This window comes from Theropithecus gelada, chromosome 4, assembly GCF_003255815.1.
Source record: "Theropithecus gelada isolate Dixy chromosome 4, Tgel_1.0, whole genome shotgun sequence".
In the NCBI taxonomy this organism is placed as follows: Eukaryota; Metazoa; Chordata; class Mammalia; order Primates; family Cercopithecidae; genus Theropithecus; species Theropithecus gelada.
Window position 1 is genome coordinate 27421994 of NC_037671.1, and position 17169 is coordinate 27439162.

At 43.3% G+C, this 17169-nt stretch overlaps 1 protein-coding gene across 3 annotated transcripts in view; it reads left to right on the plus strand.

Annotated features, from left to right (window-relative positions):
• The first annotated feature begins 13979 nt into the window (after positions 1–13979).
• Positions 13980–17169, plus strand: part of MRS2 (MRS2, magnesium transporter) — a 19274-nt gene continuing 16084 nt past the window's right edge. For all 3 annotated transcript variants that reach the window (XM_025381729.1, XM_025381730.1, XM_025381731.1), the window contains exons 1-2: positions 13980–14308; positions 16236–16309. In XM_025381729.1, the coding sequence (XP_025237514.1) occupies positions 14119–14308; positions 16236–16309 (264 nt within the window). In that variant the 5' untranslated portion in view covers positions 13980–14118. The remainder of the gene's footprint in view (positions 14309–16235; positions 16310–17169) is intronic.

Genomic DNA, 17169 nt, shown 5'->3' on the forward strand with positions numbered 1-17169 from the left:
ACCTGACATGAGAACTAATTCTAGGATATTTAACAATAAGAAATTACATTTATAAACACAGCCCAGATCACCAAAGAATCACTATCTACTGTTGCAGAAAAGAATAATATAGTTTAGAAACATTCCCAATCAGAAGGGTTGAAAGAAACATGGGTGTCAGGTTAGCCGATGAACACTTAGCTAGACTATTCATCAACTACACCTGAAACCCATGCCCTGCATGTGCTAGTTCCCTGAAGTTCTGCCATCTCGAATTGAAATTTGGATAGTTTGAGACCTTTCCTTAGATGTAGGGTTATATTAAAATGTACATTTAGCAACATCATTTAAAAGAAATTTTAAAAAATTAAAAAGGTGCAGATACTTCTCTATCAGTTTTAAAACTTTACTGCCAAAAAGACACAGTGACTCACGCCTGTAATCCTAGCACTTTAGGAGGCCAAGGCGGGAGGATCACCTGACGTCAAGAGTTCGAGACCAGCCTGGCTAACATAGTGAAACCTCGTCTCTTCTAAAAATACAAAAATTAGTTGGGCGTGGTGGTGTGCACCTGTAAGCTACTCAAGAGGCTGAGGCGGGAGAATTGCTTGAACCCGGGAGGCGGAGGTTGCAGTGAGTCGGGATCGCGCCATTGCACTCCAGCCTCAGTGACAGAGCAAGACTCCATCTCAAAACAAAAACAAAAAACAAACAACAACAAAACACACACATACACACACACACACAAACTTCACTGTCATGTCTGGTAAACTGGATAAAGTCAGAATCCTTTCCAAACTTCTCAGAAAAGTGAAATCAAATTCTTCTCAAATCATTCTAGATGAGACATGTCTGGGCCTGGCTTCACATTGATCATGTAGGCAAAAGAGAGTAGAAAGTACAGAGGCATATCCTGTACTGAACCGGGTTTCTAAATGGATAAAATGGTGAAATTTAATAAATGGTACACCATGTCATACAAAGTTTTACTCTACTTAACTCTATCTCCCCAAACTAAGTTATGTTAAAGTCATTTCTCATGAAATTTGCTATATCATTCTTGGCTGTTATCCAGAGCCAATTCAAGCATATTACAAAATGAAGTGTGTGTACATTTATTTTTTAACACAGACAAACGTACACTTGTTAAGATCCACTATATTTACAAGCCAGAATCTCAAACATTATGACAGAAGTTAAATGCTTACAAAAAGAAAAACATGGGCCAGACGTGGTGGCCCATTCCTGTAATCCCAGCACTTTGTGAGGCCGAGGTGGGTGGATCGCCTGAGGTCAGGAGCTTAAGGCCAGCCTGGCCAACATGGTGAAACCCCCTCTCTACTAAAAATACAAAAAACTAGCTAGGTGTGGTGGTGGGCACCTGTAATCCCAGCTACTTGACAGGCTGAGGCAGGAGAATTGCTTGAGCCTGGCAGGCAGAGGTTGCAGTGAGCCGAGATCGCGCCACTGCACTCCAGCCTGGGCAACAAGACAGAAATTCCGTCAAAGAAAGGAGAGGAGAGGAGAGGGGAGGGGAGGGGAGGGGAGGGGAGGGGAGGGGAGGGGAGAGGAGGGGAGGGGAGGGGAGGAAAAAAAAATGCTACTTTACATTCAACATCTTCTCAATATACCCATCAATCTCATATAAAGGTAGAGGCTGTACCAATTATCAACTGTCACCATATGCCACGTGTTTTCTTCAAAGTAGACAATGTTAGTGTCCATACTTTTATTCTGAGAAATTATTTCAAAATAGCTGTGTGATGCAGCAATCTTTCACCTTAAGGTACTATGTTACACTACTAATTTCAAAAATTATAACTAAAAGAAATTCAGTGTCAGGCAGCATGAGCTTAGATTATAAGAAAGGAGATGTGTTCAGAGTACTGATGTATACTCTAGTTATGTTTCTGATTTCTAGATAGGAATTTACTCTCTCTGACAATCATACATTAAAATATAAGCACGTATTAAAATAGTTAAGAATAAACAAGCAAGCTTAGGAATAGTGCTCCCTCCTGTGGCCAAACTCCTTGAAAATCATGGGAAAAGGCATCTCCTGGAATCCTCAGATGGGTCACAGTCAGACCTCAGAGAAGCCCACCTGCCATTGTAGGCGCTGTGTTAAGGAAAATGGGCCAGGAGTGGTGGCTCATGCCAGTAGTCCCAGCACTTTGGGAGGCTGAGGTGGGTGGATAACAAGGTCAGGAGTTCGAGACCAGCCAGGCCAACATGATGAAACCCCATCTCTACTAAAAATACAAAAATTAGCCAGGCGTGGTGGCAGGCGCCTGTAATCCCAGCTGCTCAGGAAGCTGAGGCAGGAGAATCACTTGAGCCTGGGAGGTGGAGGTTGCAATAAGCCGAGATCACGCCATTGCACTCAAGCCTGGGCGACAGAACAAGACTCCATCTCAAAAAAAAAAAAAAAAAAAAAAAAAGACTCACAAAGCTGGAATTTCATTTTGTGGTAATGGACACAATAAAACAGAACACATTTTAAGTCATAAAAGCAAAAAGAAAAATAAATTTAATTTAGTGCTGGAGTCTACTAACCGTTTTACAAATTTTATTATCTACCATATGTGAAGAAGATGTCTATGAACATTTAAAGGGATATACCTTCTAAAAGAAAAGAAACGGTTTTGGGGAGTTCGGGTGACGTGGTTCAAGAGTAATCCCGGCACTCTGGGAGGCTGAGGTGGGCAGAACATTTGAGGTCAGGGGTTCGAGATCAGCCTGCCCAACATGGTAAAACCCCATCTCTACTAAAAATACAAAAAATTAGCCAGGTGTGGGGGTGCACACCTGTAATCTCAACTACTCAGGAGGCTGAGGCATGAGAATCGCTTGAACCCAGGAGGCAGAGGTTGCGGTGAGATGAGATTGTACCACTTCACTCTAGCCTGGGTGGCAGAGTAAGACTCCATCTAAAAATCAAAAAAAGAAAAAGAAATGGAATGGTCTTGGGGTTTGTGGATCCTACTCCTTATTATAAAACACGGTGATTCTCAACCAGAACCACTCCGAAGATAATAGCAACGTCTAGAGACATTTCTGGTTGTCACAACTCTGGGGAGGGGTGCTACTGGGGCCTAGTGAATAAAGGTCAGAAATATTGTTAAACATCCTGCAATGCACAGATCACCTCTCACCCCCACAAATAATTATCTGGACCAAAATGTCAATAGAACTAAGGTTGAGAAATCCTGATATAAGAATGTTCTACAATCATTTTCATGTGCAATCTATAAACCATAAACTTTATAAATAGTATTTATTAAATTCAAAGCCAAATACATTTTCACTAAAACTCCAGCAATAAAATTAGAAATTCAGGAAGTATGATTCTCATGAACTCAGTCTCACGTCTGATTACATTCTTTTAGGCTATTTTGTCTTATAATATGATATACTTACAATGTTTAGCCATTGTCTTTCAAAGTAGAAAGTACAGGCGGCACAAGATGGCTCACGCCTATCATCCCAGCACTTTGGGAGGCCAAGGCGGGTGGATCACCTGAGGTCAGGAGTTCGAGACCAGCATGGCAAAACCCTGTCTCTACTAGCCAGGTATGGTGGCGCACATCTGTAATCCCAGTACTCAAGAAACTGAAGCAGGAGAATCACTTGAACCCAGGAGGCGGAGGTTGCAGTGAATGGACACTGTGTCATTGCATTCCAGTCTGGGCAACAAGAGTGAAACTCCATCTCAAAAAAAAAAAAAAAAGAAAATACATTTGAGTGTTTTGGTCAATAGGAAGCATGAGATATAAATTTATATATGTATTATTGTCCCGTGGAGAAATGCTAAGAGAGTAAAATTGTTTAAATTAACTCCAGGTGGATCTAAATGTTTTCATTAGAAAACATGCCTGCTAGCAAAAGGTGCTTTGAGAGCAGGAGCAAAGAGAGAACAGATTAACAGACACATTGTCATCCCTCCAGCAACCAAGGAAAAGCAATTATTTTAGGATGGAGATCCCCAGCCTGAGATCCTTGTATCCTTAGGCTATGTGAAAATAAGAAGAGTCTGAAAGCTATTTTCACCATGTCAAAAATCATCTAACAACAATGGAATATTTATCTACAATAAAATAGATTAGGCTCACTAAAATGAAAAATTCAGCGTGTAGACACTTACTACATGGAAGTTCATTTCATCTAATGTAATGTGGCCAGAATTTCTATACCATCTACAAAAAAAAAATACAAACAGTTATTTAGGTTTAAACAAAAAGTTGCAAACTACTGGCCTGAAGAAACCAAACCGTTAAGGTCAATAAGTGTGAAAAAGGAAAACCATAATACGATATTGCATCGACTTTGTTTCTCCAGTTTGCTACTTGCAATCTTCATACAGTGCTTGGCATATGATTACAAATGCAAATATTCTGGCTTAAACCAGAACTTTAAAAAGGAGTAGAACCTACCCAAGTTCAGAATGGTGGTGATGGCAGTCAGAAAGTCCCAAGGGAAACAGTAGAGGGACCGTGAGACCAGACTTCTAAAACCTTGACGGGGAACCATCCTCCCACATCAAAGCTAAGGATCTGAATTGGTTTTTAAGAAGGAGGCCCACAGGTTGTTTCATTATGGAACTTAATGAAAATTACACTGACAGTAACTTCTAACCCCTTTATTACAACCAGCCGAACCATCACTACTCCACCAACAGAGCCAAAAGCAGTGTGGTCTCGGGGTAACTTTACTATTTTATTTGGGCTTACCACCAATTAGGTGGTATAGACGGTCTCTGACTTATGGTGGTTTGACTGATGATTTTGCAACTTTATGATGCTGCCAAAGTGATACACAACCAGTAGAAATCAACCTTTGGAGTTTGAATGTTGGTCTTTTCCTGGGCTTGTGATATGCTGTAGAATATTCTCTCGTGATGGTGGGCAGCAGAAATGAGCAGAGCCCCCAGTCAGCCAGGTGATCACCAGGAAAGGCGCCCAATACTCTACAGTGTACTGTGTTGTCCGATGTTTGTGTCCAACCCTAGGCTAATGCACGGGTTCTGAGAATGTTTAAGATAGGCTAGGCTAAGCTTTGATGTTCGGTAGATTAGATATATTAAACGCATTTTTGACTTATATAGGATATACCTATAGTGGCCGGGCGCAGTGGCTCACGCCTGTAATCCCAACATTTTGGGAGGCTGAGGCAGCTGGATCACCTGAGCTTAGGAGTTTGAGACCAGTCTGGGCAACAGGACGAAACCTTGTCTCTACTGAAAATACGAAAAATTACCCGGGTGTGGTGGCACATGCCTGTAATCCCAGCTACCTGGGAGGCTGAGGCACAAGAATCGCTTGAACCTGGGAGGTTGAGGTTGCAGTGAGCCGAGATCATGCTACTGTACTCCAGCCCGGGCGACATAGTGAGACTTTGTCTCAAAAAAACAAAACAAAAGATACATCTATAGACAGATATAGATATGTAGATATAGCTATAAATAGACATATAGAGATATAGGGATAGAGATCGATAGATATATCTAAATGTGTGTGTGTGTGTATCTATATATATATGCACTTTTTTTTTTTTTTTTTTTAGACAGGACCTTGCTCTGTCACCGAGGCTGGAGTCCTGTGGTGTAACCTCGGCTCACTGCATCCTCAGCTTCCTGGCCTCAAGGGATCCTCCCTCCTCAACCTCTTGAGTAGCTGAGACTACAGGCATGCCACCACGCTCGGTAAATTTTATTTTTTATTTTTATTTTTTGAGAAAGGGTCTCACTATGTTGCCCAGGTTGCTCTCAAACTCCTGGTCTCAAGTAATCCTCCCACGACAGCCTTCCAAAGTCCTGGAACTACAGGGATAAGCCACTATGCCTGGCCAGATATTTTCAATTTATGATGGGTTTATTGGATGTAACTCCATCACAAATTGAGGAGCACCTGGACATACTAAGAGGCGACAAAAGGGCTGCCCTCCTCAATCTCCTTTGCTGGCGCTTCCTCCACCTCCGCGGTGTTGTTTGGTGTGCCTTGGAGACTGTCCTGGGCCCTTGTCTCCTCTCTCTCCCTAGGGAATCTCCTACATTCCCATAGCCTCCCTTATTACCTATATGCCAAAACTCCTACATTTCTTTATCTAGCCTAGACTTACTTTCTTCCCAGGTCCAGACCAATGTACCCAACTGTTGTTTTTCTGTTTTATTTTTGTATTTGTTTTTTTTTTAATTTGCTTGCTTGTTTGAGATGGAGTCTTTCTCTGTTGCCCAGACTGGAGTGTAGTGGCACGATCTCAGCTCACTGCAACCTCCGCCTTCCAGGTTCAAGCAATTCTCCTGCCTCAGCCTCCCGAGTTGCTGGGATAACAGGTGCCTGCCACCACACCCAGCTAATTTTTGCATTTTTTGTAGAGACAGGGTTTCCGCATGTTAGCCAGACTGGTCTCAAACTGCTGACCTCAACTTATCCACCCGCCTCGACCTTTCAAAGTGCTAGGATTACAGATGTGAGCCACTGTGCCCAGCCCAGCTGTTTATTCTGTTGGATATTTATGTGGCAATGTCGAACTCAACATGTTCAAAATGGAACTCCCAATCTAAACCCTCACTTCCTCCAGGGATCCCTGATTCAGCATATAGCATCATAATTCAGCATCTTGCTCCTGCTAGAAGGATGTAATAGGTTTCATCTTTATCTTCTGTTATGAACTGAATTGCGTTCCCCTAAAATTCATATGGTGAAACTCTAACCCCCAGTATCTCAGAATGTAACTGACTTTGGTTAAGAGGTAAAGAGGTAAAGGCCTTATCTCCACATGGGGTTAACTTTATTAGGGTGGGCAAAATGACTCAATTAGGGTGAGCCCTAATTCAATCTAACTGGTGTCCTTAAAAGAAGAGGAGATTAGGACGTGAAGAGATACCAGGGATGTATGCACAGAGAAAACCATGTGAGGACACAGAGAGAATATTGACATTTACAAGCCAAGGAGAGAGGTCTCAAAAGAAACCAACCCTCGATTTTGTAATCTTGATCTTGGACTGCTAACTCCCAGAGTTGTGAGAAAATTAATTCATGTTGTTTATGCCACCCAGTCTCTGATATTTCGTTATGGCAGCTATAGCAACCTAATACATCTTCCTCTTATTAATCACCAAGTCCCACCCACTCTGCTTCCTAAATATCTCTTTACTCTAACTTCACCATATCCATTGCACCTGCCCTAGCCCGAGCGCCTGTCCAATATTTTATGGATGCCTGCTACATGCAGCTTTTCAAAGATCTCTCTGCTTTCACTCTCGCCTCTCTACTATCCAGCCTCCAAAAGGAGGCCAGAGCAATCATTTAAAAATAAATGTAGAATCCTTTGCCCCTGGTTTAAAATCCTTCAAGAGTTCCCCATGTCTCAAAGAATGAAATCAAATCTCCTTGCCATGGCTGACAAAGCGTGAGACCAGCATGACCTAGTCCCTGCCTCCCACTCTGGCCTTATCTACAATCACTGCAGTTCCTCATCCACCCTGCTCCAGGCACAGCTACCTCTGACAGTTATTCCAACACACCAAAAGCACTAGTCTGCCCACACGATTTTTCCCCCTGGCTGGAAATTTTTCTTAGTTCTTCCTCTTCATCTGGCTCAGTATGCCTCACACTACGGATTAGGTTCCCATCCAGAACTGCTTCATCTCAGAAATGTTATAGTATGAATATCCTACTCTGACCATAGCCTCCTTAAAGCTTTACACCCACGATGATTATATTCTCCCAGCAGACTCCTCCTGGCTGCTCTTCCTTCTCTATGCAACCAAGGCTGTGTAACTGATCATCTGAAACCACTCTGACTAGGACTTGGAACATGCAGGACTCATGGGGTGTAATCATAGAAGCCACTTTATTTTTGTCACCTGTAGTCCCTTTAATCTTGCTGAGTGGGTCTAGTCTTTCTCCTGCCTCTTGATAACTTGGGCAGGTTCCATGGCTTTTCTGGTCCCTCAGTCCTATGTTCTACTCTAGTAACTCAGTAACTAAGTTACTCAACTCACTAACTTAAAATGTCCACATGATAATTTCAATTCAGTAATTTCCATTGTAAGATCCAATATACTAATCAACACTTCAATCTTCATTCAAAGGAAGACTTGGTCCCTCTTTCCTTATTGGGCGTGGAGAAATTTTGGTGTAGGTAGAGATCCTGTGCCAGCTCCCCCATCCCTTCCTGCTACCTTTCTTACTCCATGGCTGCTATTTCTGACTCTGCTGGGGTAGTAAGGCAAAGCAAGATGAACCAGAAGCTTTCATTGGAGATGGCATCATGCCCTCCAGGCAGGGCAGATTTATTTTATTTTGTTTTTGAGACAGAGTTTCGCTCTTGTCGCCCAGGCTGGAGTGCAATGGCACGATCTTGGCTCACTGCAACCTCCACCTCCTGGGTTCAAGCAATTCTCCTGCCTCAGCCTCCTGAGTAGCTGGGATTACAGGCATGCACCGCCACACCCAGCTAATTTTGTATTTTTAGAAGAGATGGGGTTTCACCATGTTGCCCAGGCTGGTCTCAAACTCCTGACCTCAGGTGATACACCCACCTCGGCCTCCCAAAGTGCTGGGATTAAGGCGTGAACCGCCGTGTCCAGCTGGGGCAGATTTTAAAGTAGACTCTCTTTGTGCACAGGTTCACATTGTAAAGGGTTCTCCAGAGGACTGCTCTTCCCCCCCACCATCTGGTTGCCATTCCCTTGATAAGGGCAGTGCCCCTCCAGATCACTTTGAGATCTGCCCCTTCTTGCCTCTAAGAATATGCTGCTCTTTGGGGAATAATCCCAGGCTGATATTCTTGTCACATCTGCACTTCAGGCTTTACACACCTTTAGAGAAAACACAGTTACTTTCCTGACACAAAGAGTCTATTACTTGCTCAGGTGTGAGTCTATAAACTCTTCAAGCTCCTAGAGTGGGTCTTAAGAAGCTCCTCTCACTGGACTTGAAATTAGTGGGCAAGCACCTCCCTCTACACCTTCTTCCTGATAGTGGAGAGTGGGGAAGTGGGGATCAAGAAACATAGCTTTTTAGCTCAATGTGCCATGCAGCCAAGAAGGTAAGGAAAGAGATGAAGAAATGTTGAGGCTAGATTGTTATTATATAGATGCAGATATCTTCTGGGATTCTGTCATGGCTTGGGATAAAAGGGAAGACAGTGATCCAGGTGTGACAGCCTGATGGGTTCTTCCTGCCTGCTGCACAGCCATTAATCAATTCACTGAGACTGAGGCGGTGCAGTAAAACAAGAGTTTAATTGATGCAAGGTCAGCCACACCAGAGATGAGGTATTACTTGAACCAGTCTCCCTGAAGGCTCAGAGGCTAGGGTTTTTACGGACAATTTGGTGGGCAGGGGGCTAAGGAACAGGTGCTGCTGATTGGTTGGGGATGAAATAATAGGGGCTGGAAAATGGTCCTCAGGCACTGAGTTCTCTAGGTGGGACCACGGGACAGGCTGAGTCATAAGCCACAAATTTGGGTGGGGTCAGTCTGAAAAACATCTCAAAGGACCAATCTTAGGTTCTACAATGATGATGTTATCTATAGTAGCAACTGAGAAGGAACAAATCTTGTGATCTCTGGCCACATGACTCCTGAAGAGTAAGGGATTTTAGAAAATATGCCCACATTTTAGCAGAACTCAGACTCCTTCCATAATCCTAATCTTGGGTCTTTCAGTAGTCTCATGAAGGTGGTTTCAGCCCCAAAACAAGCAGGAAGAGGATCAATTTAGGGTGGGGCTATTATCCTTGCTTCAAAGTTAAGCTATAAGCCAAATTCCTCCATGGTTAGTTTGGCCTGTACCTAAGAACAACCAAGGACAGCTTGGAGGTCAGAAGCAAGATGGAGTCAACTATGTCAGATATCTCATACTGTCATAATATTTGCAACGGTGGTTTCACAGGTCCCTTTCCCTACTACTCTATTACAGCTGCTCCTATGAAGATCACCAATAAGTTCCACAGTGTCATGTCCAATATAGACAATTCTCATTTCTTATCTTACTCATCAGAAAACTTTGACATAATTTATCACTTCCTCATTCATGAAACAGTAGGGGCCATGAGAAACTTCTCCTTCAACCACTGAAAGTTTGCTGAAAAAAAACCCACAAAAGGCAGACTGATTGGAGAAGATGCAAATTGTATAAATGTGTATACAGGGAGAATCACAGGGTGATTACCCAACCTCCAGCAGGGTGAAGAAGCTTATATACAATCCTGGCAAAACAGGCTGTGGGAGAGAGTAGAAGAGGAATTCTATTGACAGGATTACTAGGGAGAATGAATGGATCAGGGAACAGAGATGAACATGAACATTACCTTGTCAAAGGGTGTGTTCAAGCATGGTTACATTCTTGGTTTTTCAGGGAGGAGAAGAGACAGTTTTTCTTTTTAATGGGTCTGGATCTTAGGTTAAAAAAACGTTAACTTCATCTTTGGAAGACTCAGTGGGTGGGGGGTGGTGTCAGCGAGACCTTGAGGCTTCTTCAGTTTAACATGTCAAAACATATTTTGGGGTAGCAGTTTCTGAACTCCAACTAAATAACTTTCTTTACTTGGCTTCTAGGATTCCACCCTCTGATTCTATTTCTCTTTCTTTGTCACTCCTCGTACTCTTCTGCTGGATCTATCTCACCTTCTTAACAATTCAATATGAGAGGATCTAGAGCTCAATTGTACGACTTTTTCTCTGACTCACTTCTTAGGAGACTTTTTTTTTTTTTGGAGATGGAGTTTTGCTTTCCCCCAGACTGGAGTGAAGTGGGGCAATCTTGGCTCACTGCAACCTCTACCCCCTGGGTTCAAGCGATTCTCCTGCCTCAGCCTCCCAAGTAGCTAGGATTATAGGCACCTGCCACCATACCCCACTAATTTTTGTATTTTTGGCAGAGACGGGGTTTTGCTATGTTATCCAGGCTGGTTTCAAACTCCAGCCTCAACCTCCCAAAGTGCTGGGATTACAGGGGTGAACCACTGTGCTCGACCTTCTTGGGAGATCTTATCCAATCTTGTGGCTTTAAATATTCTATACAGTTTCAAACATAACTATGTACCTCCAACACCTTCCTTGAATTCCAGACTGCTTACTTGACATCTACACTCAGATATCTGTCTAGGAAATCTCTCAAATTTAATATTCAAAACCAAATGGCATGCCATAGATTTTTGTTGTTCTTGTTGTTGTTGTTGAGACGGAGTTTCACTCTTGTTGCCCAGGCTATAGTGCAATGGTGTGATCTTGGCTCACTGCACCCTCTCCCTCCGGGTTCAAGTGATTCTCCTGCCTCAGCCGCCCGAGTAGCTGGGATTACAGGCATTTGCCACCACACCCAGCTAATTTTGTATTTTTAGTAGAGATGGGGTTTCTCCATGTTGGTCAGGCTGGTCTTGAACTCCTGACCTCAGGTGATCCACATGACTTGGCTTCCCAGAGTGCTGGGATTACAGGTGTCAGCCACAGTTTTCAATTAAAAACTGCTCCTTCCCGAAATTCCCTATATCAGTAAATAGCACCACCATGTCCCTGCTGTTGGGGCTACACACTTTGGAGCAACATCTATGCCTCTCTTTCTATCCCACCTGCAAATGTTGTCAACTCAGCCTTCAATATATGGTACCAAGCCCAACTCATCTTCCCCTCTCCACCATCCCCACCTTAGCCCAAACCATCATCACCATCTCTTTGCTTCCACAATTGCCTCTCTGTAGTCTCTTTCCTACATAGCCAGAGTGACCCATTTAAACATAAATCAGATTGTTACCTCTGCTCATTACCTCTCTGCTCGAAGTCTTCCAATGGTTTCCACCCTTCTCAGACAAATCCTTGCCATGAATTACAAGGCTGTACATCTGGACAGGTTCCAGAGTTTTCTTTGGACTTTGCAAACGTTATCTTAGAGTTGTCTCATTGTGCTGGGTGCAAAGTTTTTGTTTTAAAGAGAGAGTTAGCACATATTTTATCAAAGAAACGTCTCTGAAGGCATGTAATATGTTTGAAATATTTATCTCATCATTAAAGCTTTAGTAAAATGAAAAATCTACCAGCCATGTTCTCTATACTTGGGAATTTCCAGACTTCAACCCCTGGAAGCAATGATTAAAGTTTTTGTTTCCTTCAATGCTCAAGTCAAACATCCTCTCTTCTGTGAAGGCCTCTCTTTGTGCACTGCCCTCCTACTCCATCCCCACTCCCAGTACCCTGCAGAATAAAATGTTTCTATCTGTGTCTCCTCAGCTTTGTGTCCATACGTAGATATTGAAAGGAAACCTGTGGAACTTGTGTCTGCTTTGTATTACTACTGTGGAAGGGACAATAAATTTATTAACCCATATTTTTAAAATGTGCATACATATTGTATTTAACCTAAGACTAACTTTTTTCATATTTTAAAGACTGGAATTGAGCTATGTCTTTCAATCTACATGTTTAGAAAGCTTAGCTTATCAGTGTTTTTTTTTTTCTTTCTTGGTAGTACATAAAACAATGGTACCTTAAAATTGATGCTGTCTTACATTTTATTAAATATGGAATATAAATCTTGTGTCTATGCTCCTCATTCTTTATAGCAAAAGTTTAATACATGACATCACTCCATATGATGGTTGATTATTTTTGCCACTCTTGGGGCTCAAACAATAATACCCCAAAATATGATGTTTTGGCATGCTGAGTCTTCGGTGTGTGTTTGTTTGTTTTGAGATGGAGTCTCACTCTGTCGTATAGGCTGGAATGCAATGACATGATCTAGGCTCGCTGCAACCTCCACCTCCTGGATTCCAGAAATTCTTATACTTCAGCCTTACAAGTAGCTGGGATTACAGGCACCTGCAACCACGCCCGGCTAATTTTTGTATTTTTAGTAGAGACGGGTTTCGCCATGTTGACCAGGCTGGTCCTGAACTCCTAACTTCAAGTGGTCCACAACCTTGGCCTCCCAAAGTACTGGGATTACAGGCATGAGGCACCACGCCCGGTGGCATGTTGAGTCTTTGAATTAAAGGAAATTAAAAGGGTCTCAGAAGGAAGCCTAAAAATCAAGGCCTCTCTCTCTCACCTTCCCCCTTCCTTTTGTCTCTCTGATACTCTTACTTTTTCCAAGCACCTGAAGGGGCTGTCTTTTCCCGCACAGTCAGATAAGGAATTTCCTTATCTGACAGAGAAAACTTCTTTTCCAAAGAAATGCAATTGTCTTAAAATCCCTTCCCTAGGAATCGCATTAAATAATCAGAAGAGATTAATCACCCAGAGAAGAGAAAAAAAACTGAAAGTCATAGCCACACTCAGACTTTTCATCGATACTTCTGAGGGTAGCTCCAAGAGACTACCTGGGAGACTTTACGTATATAATAGGACAATTTTTGTTCAGAGTGAAGTTTCACAGCTTGTCCACAAGCTATTGTTTGTACTTCTGTCCCACTGAATGTCCAAGGAGAATCATTTGCAAACCACTGTCTGGCTTTCGGGCCCCTTCATACCTATCTCCCTCTACTCAACAAAGAAGGGTATACAAGCATCTGGACCTTATTGAGTTATTGAGAAATCAGTCTTCTGTGATTTTTCCCTATGCACATTAAGCACATTTTGTATGCCTTTTTCTCCTACTAATCTGTTCATTCCAGCAACCTTCAGAGGGCAAAAGTGGGAGCTTTCCCTCTTGCTCCCTACACCACGTTAAATTTAAATGTAAATTAAATGATTTGGGAATAGGTAACGTACTCATTTCCAAACTGCAATTTTCATAGGTATGAAAATTCTCCACAAACTGCAAAGCCATGACACTCCAAGGGCCCAAGAACCTAGGTTGGCGAGCTCAGTTAGTGCAAGTAAACGTGCTCCACCCATCTCCCAGCCCGCCTGCTCCCTCACTTTGGTACAGGTACAGGTACAAGTACATGTACAGGTACAGGTACCGGTAGGAACGCAAACGTCTATTGGCCACGGACTTAAGAGGCACGCCCACAGGTACCTTCCGAGCATGCGTGGGGAAGTAGCACGCAGGCGCGGCACGCCCCGCGCATGCCTGATACAAAGCGTCCGCCGGTCGGGCGGTAGCGTCGGGCGAGTGCTGCGGCGGGAGCAGCCACCCTCCGGCATGAAGGATTGGGTTCTGGGCGCTGCCTGCTCCTCGCTCCAGCACCATGGAATGCCTGCGCAGTTTGCCCTGCCTCCTGCCCCGCGCGATGAGAGTTCCCCGGCGGACGCTGTGTGCCCTGGCCTTGGACTTGACCTCTGTGGCGCGTCCCGTTGCTGCCTGCGGCCGCGCAGCCAACTTGGTTGGAAGGAGCCGGGCGGCGCAACTTTGCGGGCCGGGCCGGCTCCGCGTGGCAGGTACAGCCCTTACCCGGCCACAGCTTCGGACGGTGGTCTTGCAGTGACCTTAGGCTGCTGCCCCAGCCACCCGGCGCGGCGCGCCTGTTGCTCCGCGCCCTGCGCAGACCTTGGCCTCCCGTGTGTCCTGGGAGCTTGCACAGGCCCGCGGGCCGAGCTGCGCCCGACTCGCTCAGAATGCGACCTTGCTATGTGCGCTGTGCCCTGCCGGGGTCCGAGCGGCCAACCCTCTGCCTTCTCCCCCACCGCCCTTGCTGCAGATTATATAACCATAGGAACAACCTAGGAATCGTTTACAGACCGTGATCACGTTAGTTAACACCCGCTTAAGTGCTCTTGTGAGAGGTTTTCTTGTGTGTTGTTTTTGAGACAGGGTCTTACTATGTTACCCAGGCTGGACTCAAACTCCTTGCCTCAAGCCTAACGCAGTAGCCTCGCAAAGCGCTGGGATTACAGGCATGAGCCACCACACCTGGCCGAGAGGTGTGTTTAAACAAGGCTTTCATCTGTTCCGAAGTCATAAGTATTAATATTAATTTATCTTCCCTTTCTTCCTTATGGACACAGTTATACAGTTGTCCAGTTGCACAGAGATTGGGGACGCACATGGAAGTGAGGCTGAAGACTGAGTTGCTTCTGAGAACGGCTTGACTTTATTTTCAACTACAGTACTGTATAAGTAAACAGGGAGATCGGATTGAGAAAAAAAAAAAAGAATCTTATTTGCTGTTTATTTTTACACCAAATGTTGAAGCATGGTGAAAAGTTAAGATTTTCACAAATGTGAGTGCAAATATTTGAGGAATAAAAGGTATTGAAATGAATGACTTTATCAAGAATATAGCAGTGTCCTCAAATATGTTTTCTCAGTTGTGCTCTCAAAAGCCTCCCAAAGTAACTCCTCGTCATCACCTCATCCACTTATTGGAGAGTCTTTCTGAGTTGGGTTACATGCTCTGCACCCTCCATTGATAATGCTTGGGAATCCCGTTTCAGCAAGTTGGAGGAAACTTTGAGGACAAGCATTGACGTTCAGAATCTCAATCCCGGTTACACTCTATCTAATTTGTGACATTAAAACATTGAAAGCCGTTTGTAATCAGCAAATGACGTTTACCTTTATTCATCTTACCCTTATAGTGATAATTTGTATTTTGTAAAAGGGAAATGAAACTTCAGATATTAACAAATTACAAGAATCATTACATGTATGTAGTGGAAAAAAGATCAGAAGTAGGATTTTTTTCTACAGTCTCTGGAGTCAGTGTAATTACTTTGGAAGCATAAAACAGTGTCCTCTGTCAGTCATTAAATGTACTTGATTATACTTCAGCGTTCACTTCGACTCAGTCTAGTCACATATTTTAAATAGACTAATTTTCAAATAAAGATTTGTCCTCCTTCCAGCTCAGTGGGGGTGTTTCATAAGTATTCACTATAAAGAATATCTGTAGAAAAGAAGTAAAATCAATAGGTTTCATAGTTTATGAGCCAGTCAAATAATTCTGATACTGGAATGCTTGAAAGATCAGGTGGCACTTAGGACCTATGTTTTCTAAAATGTATCTACTACCAAATGCACATGAAGAGCCTTTTATGCAAAAAGGAAGACCAGACATTTTCTTAAATCTCAGAACACGATGTTGCACATTCGTTCATCCAACTTCGAGATATCAGTAATAATTAGAAAGGTAAAAGGGTGACTGGAATCCATCAGTTATTTTAGTGCCTCACCTAAGCCATTACTTTTGAAAATCATTCCCTGCCAAACCTAAGATAATCACCAACAAATATTAAAATTAACAAGAGTATTTCTTCTTAAAGTATTTGAAAATAATAAAATAGTCTGAAGGCCTCCACATACTATGAGAGTTGGATTTGAGCTCTATGTGAATCATATAACCACAGGAATTCTCTTATTCTTCAGGTGAAGTGCACCGGTTAAGAACTTCTGATGTCTCTCAAGCCACTTTAGCCAGTGTAGCCCCGGTATTTACTGTGGTGAGTATGTACAATACATTGGAAATCGTACAGAAAGTGCTTCCCATACTTATTAACTCATTGAACTGTTGGCCAAGATACTACTTATTTTGAGTTTTATAATCGCTATAGTTACATGTCGTGGCTGTTGTGCCTGGCCAGTGACCTGAGTGCCTGCTAGATTTGCTTAACAATTATCTTGAACTTTGCTAATGACTGCACCTCCCATTTTAATACTAGAACAAGTCAATCACAATTCAGAGCCATAAAGAGGCTTAAACCTGTGTTCTGCAAGATAATACACAGGCAGAAGGATCTTGAAGGCAGCAGAGTGTAGTATTTAAAAGTGCATGCTTTGAAAGGTCATGATCTCTGTAACTTTTCTCTGAAATGGTTGGGGAGTAGGGGTCGGGGGGAAATGAATGAATAAGATAATGTATCACACACACATATTTTTAGAGAAAGAGAAAGAAGGCCGTTGGGGCAAAATTTTAACAAAGGTGACTAGGTGAAAGCTCTATGGGAATTGGTTGTAATATTCTTGCAACTTTTCTTGATAAAAACTTGTGCCGGTTGGGCACAGTGGCTTACGCCTGTAATCCCAGCACTTTGGGAGGCCGAGGCGGGCGGATCACGAGGTCAGGAGACCATCCTGGCTAACACGGGGGTTTCACCCCGTCTCTACTAAAAATACAAACCGGTCGTGGTGGCGGGCGCCTGTAGTTCCAGCTACTCGGGAGGCTGAGGTAGGAGAATGGCGTGAACCCGGGAGGTGGAGCTTGCAGTGAGCCTAGATCACGCCACTGCACTCTAGCCTGGGCAACACAGTGAGACTCCGTCTCAAAAAAAAAAAAAAAAAAAAAAGGCGTGCCTATCTGAGC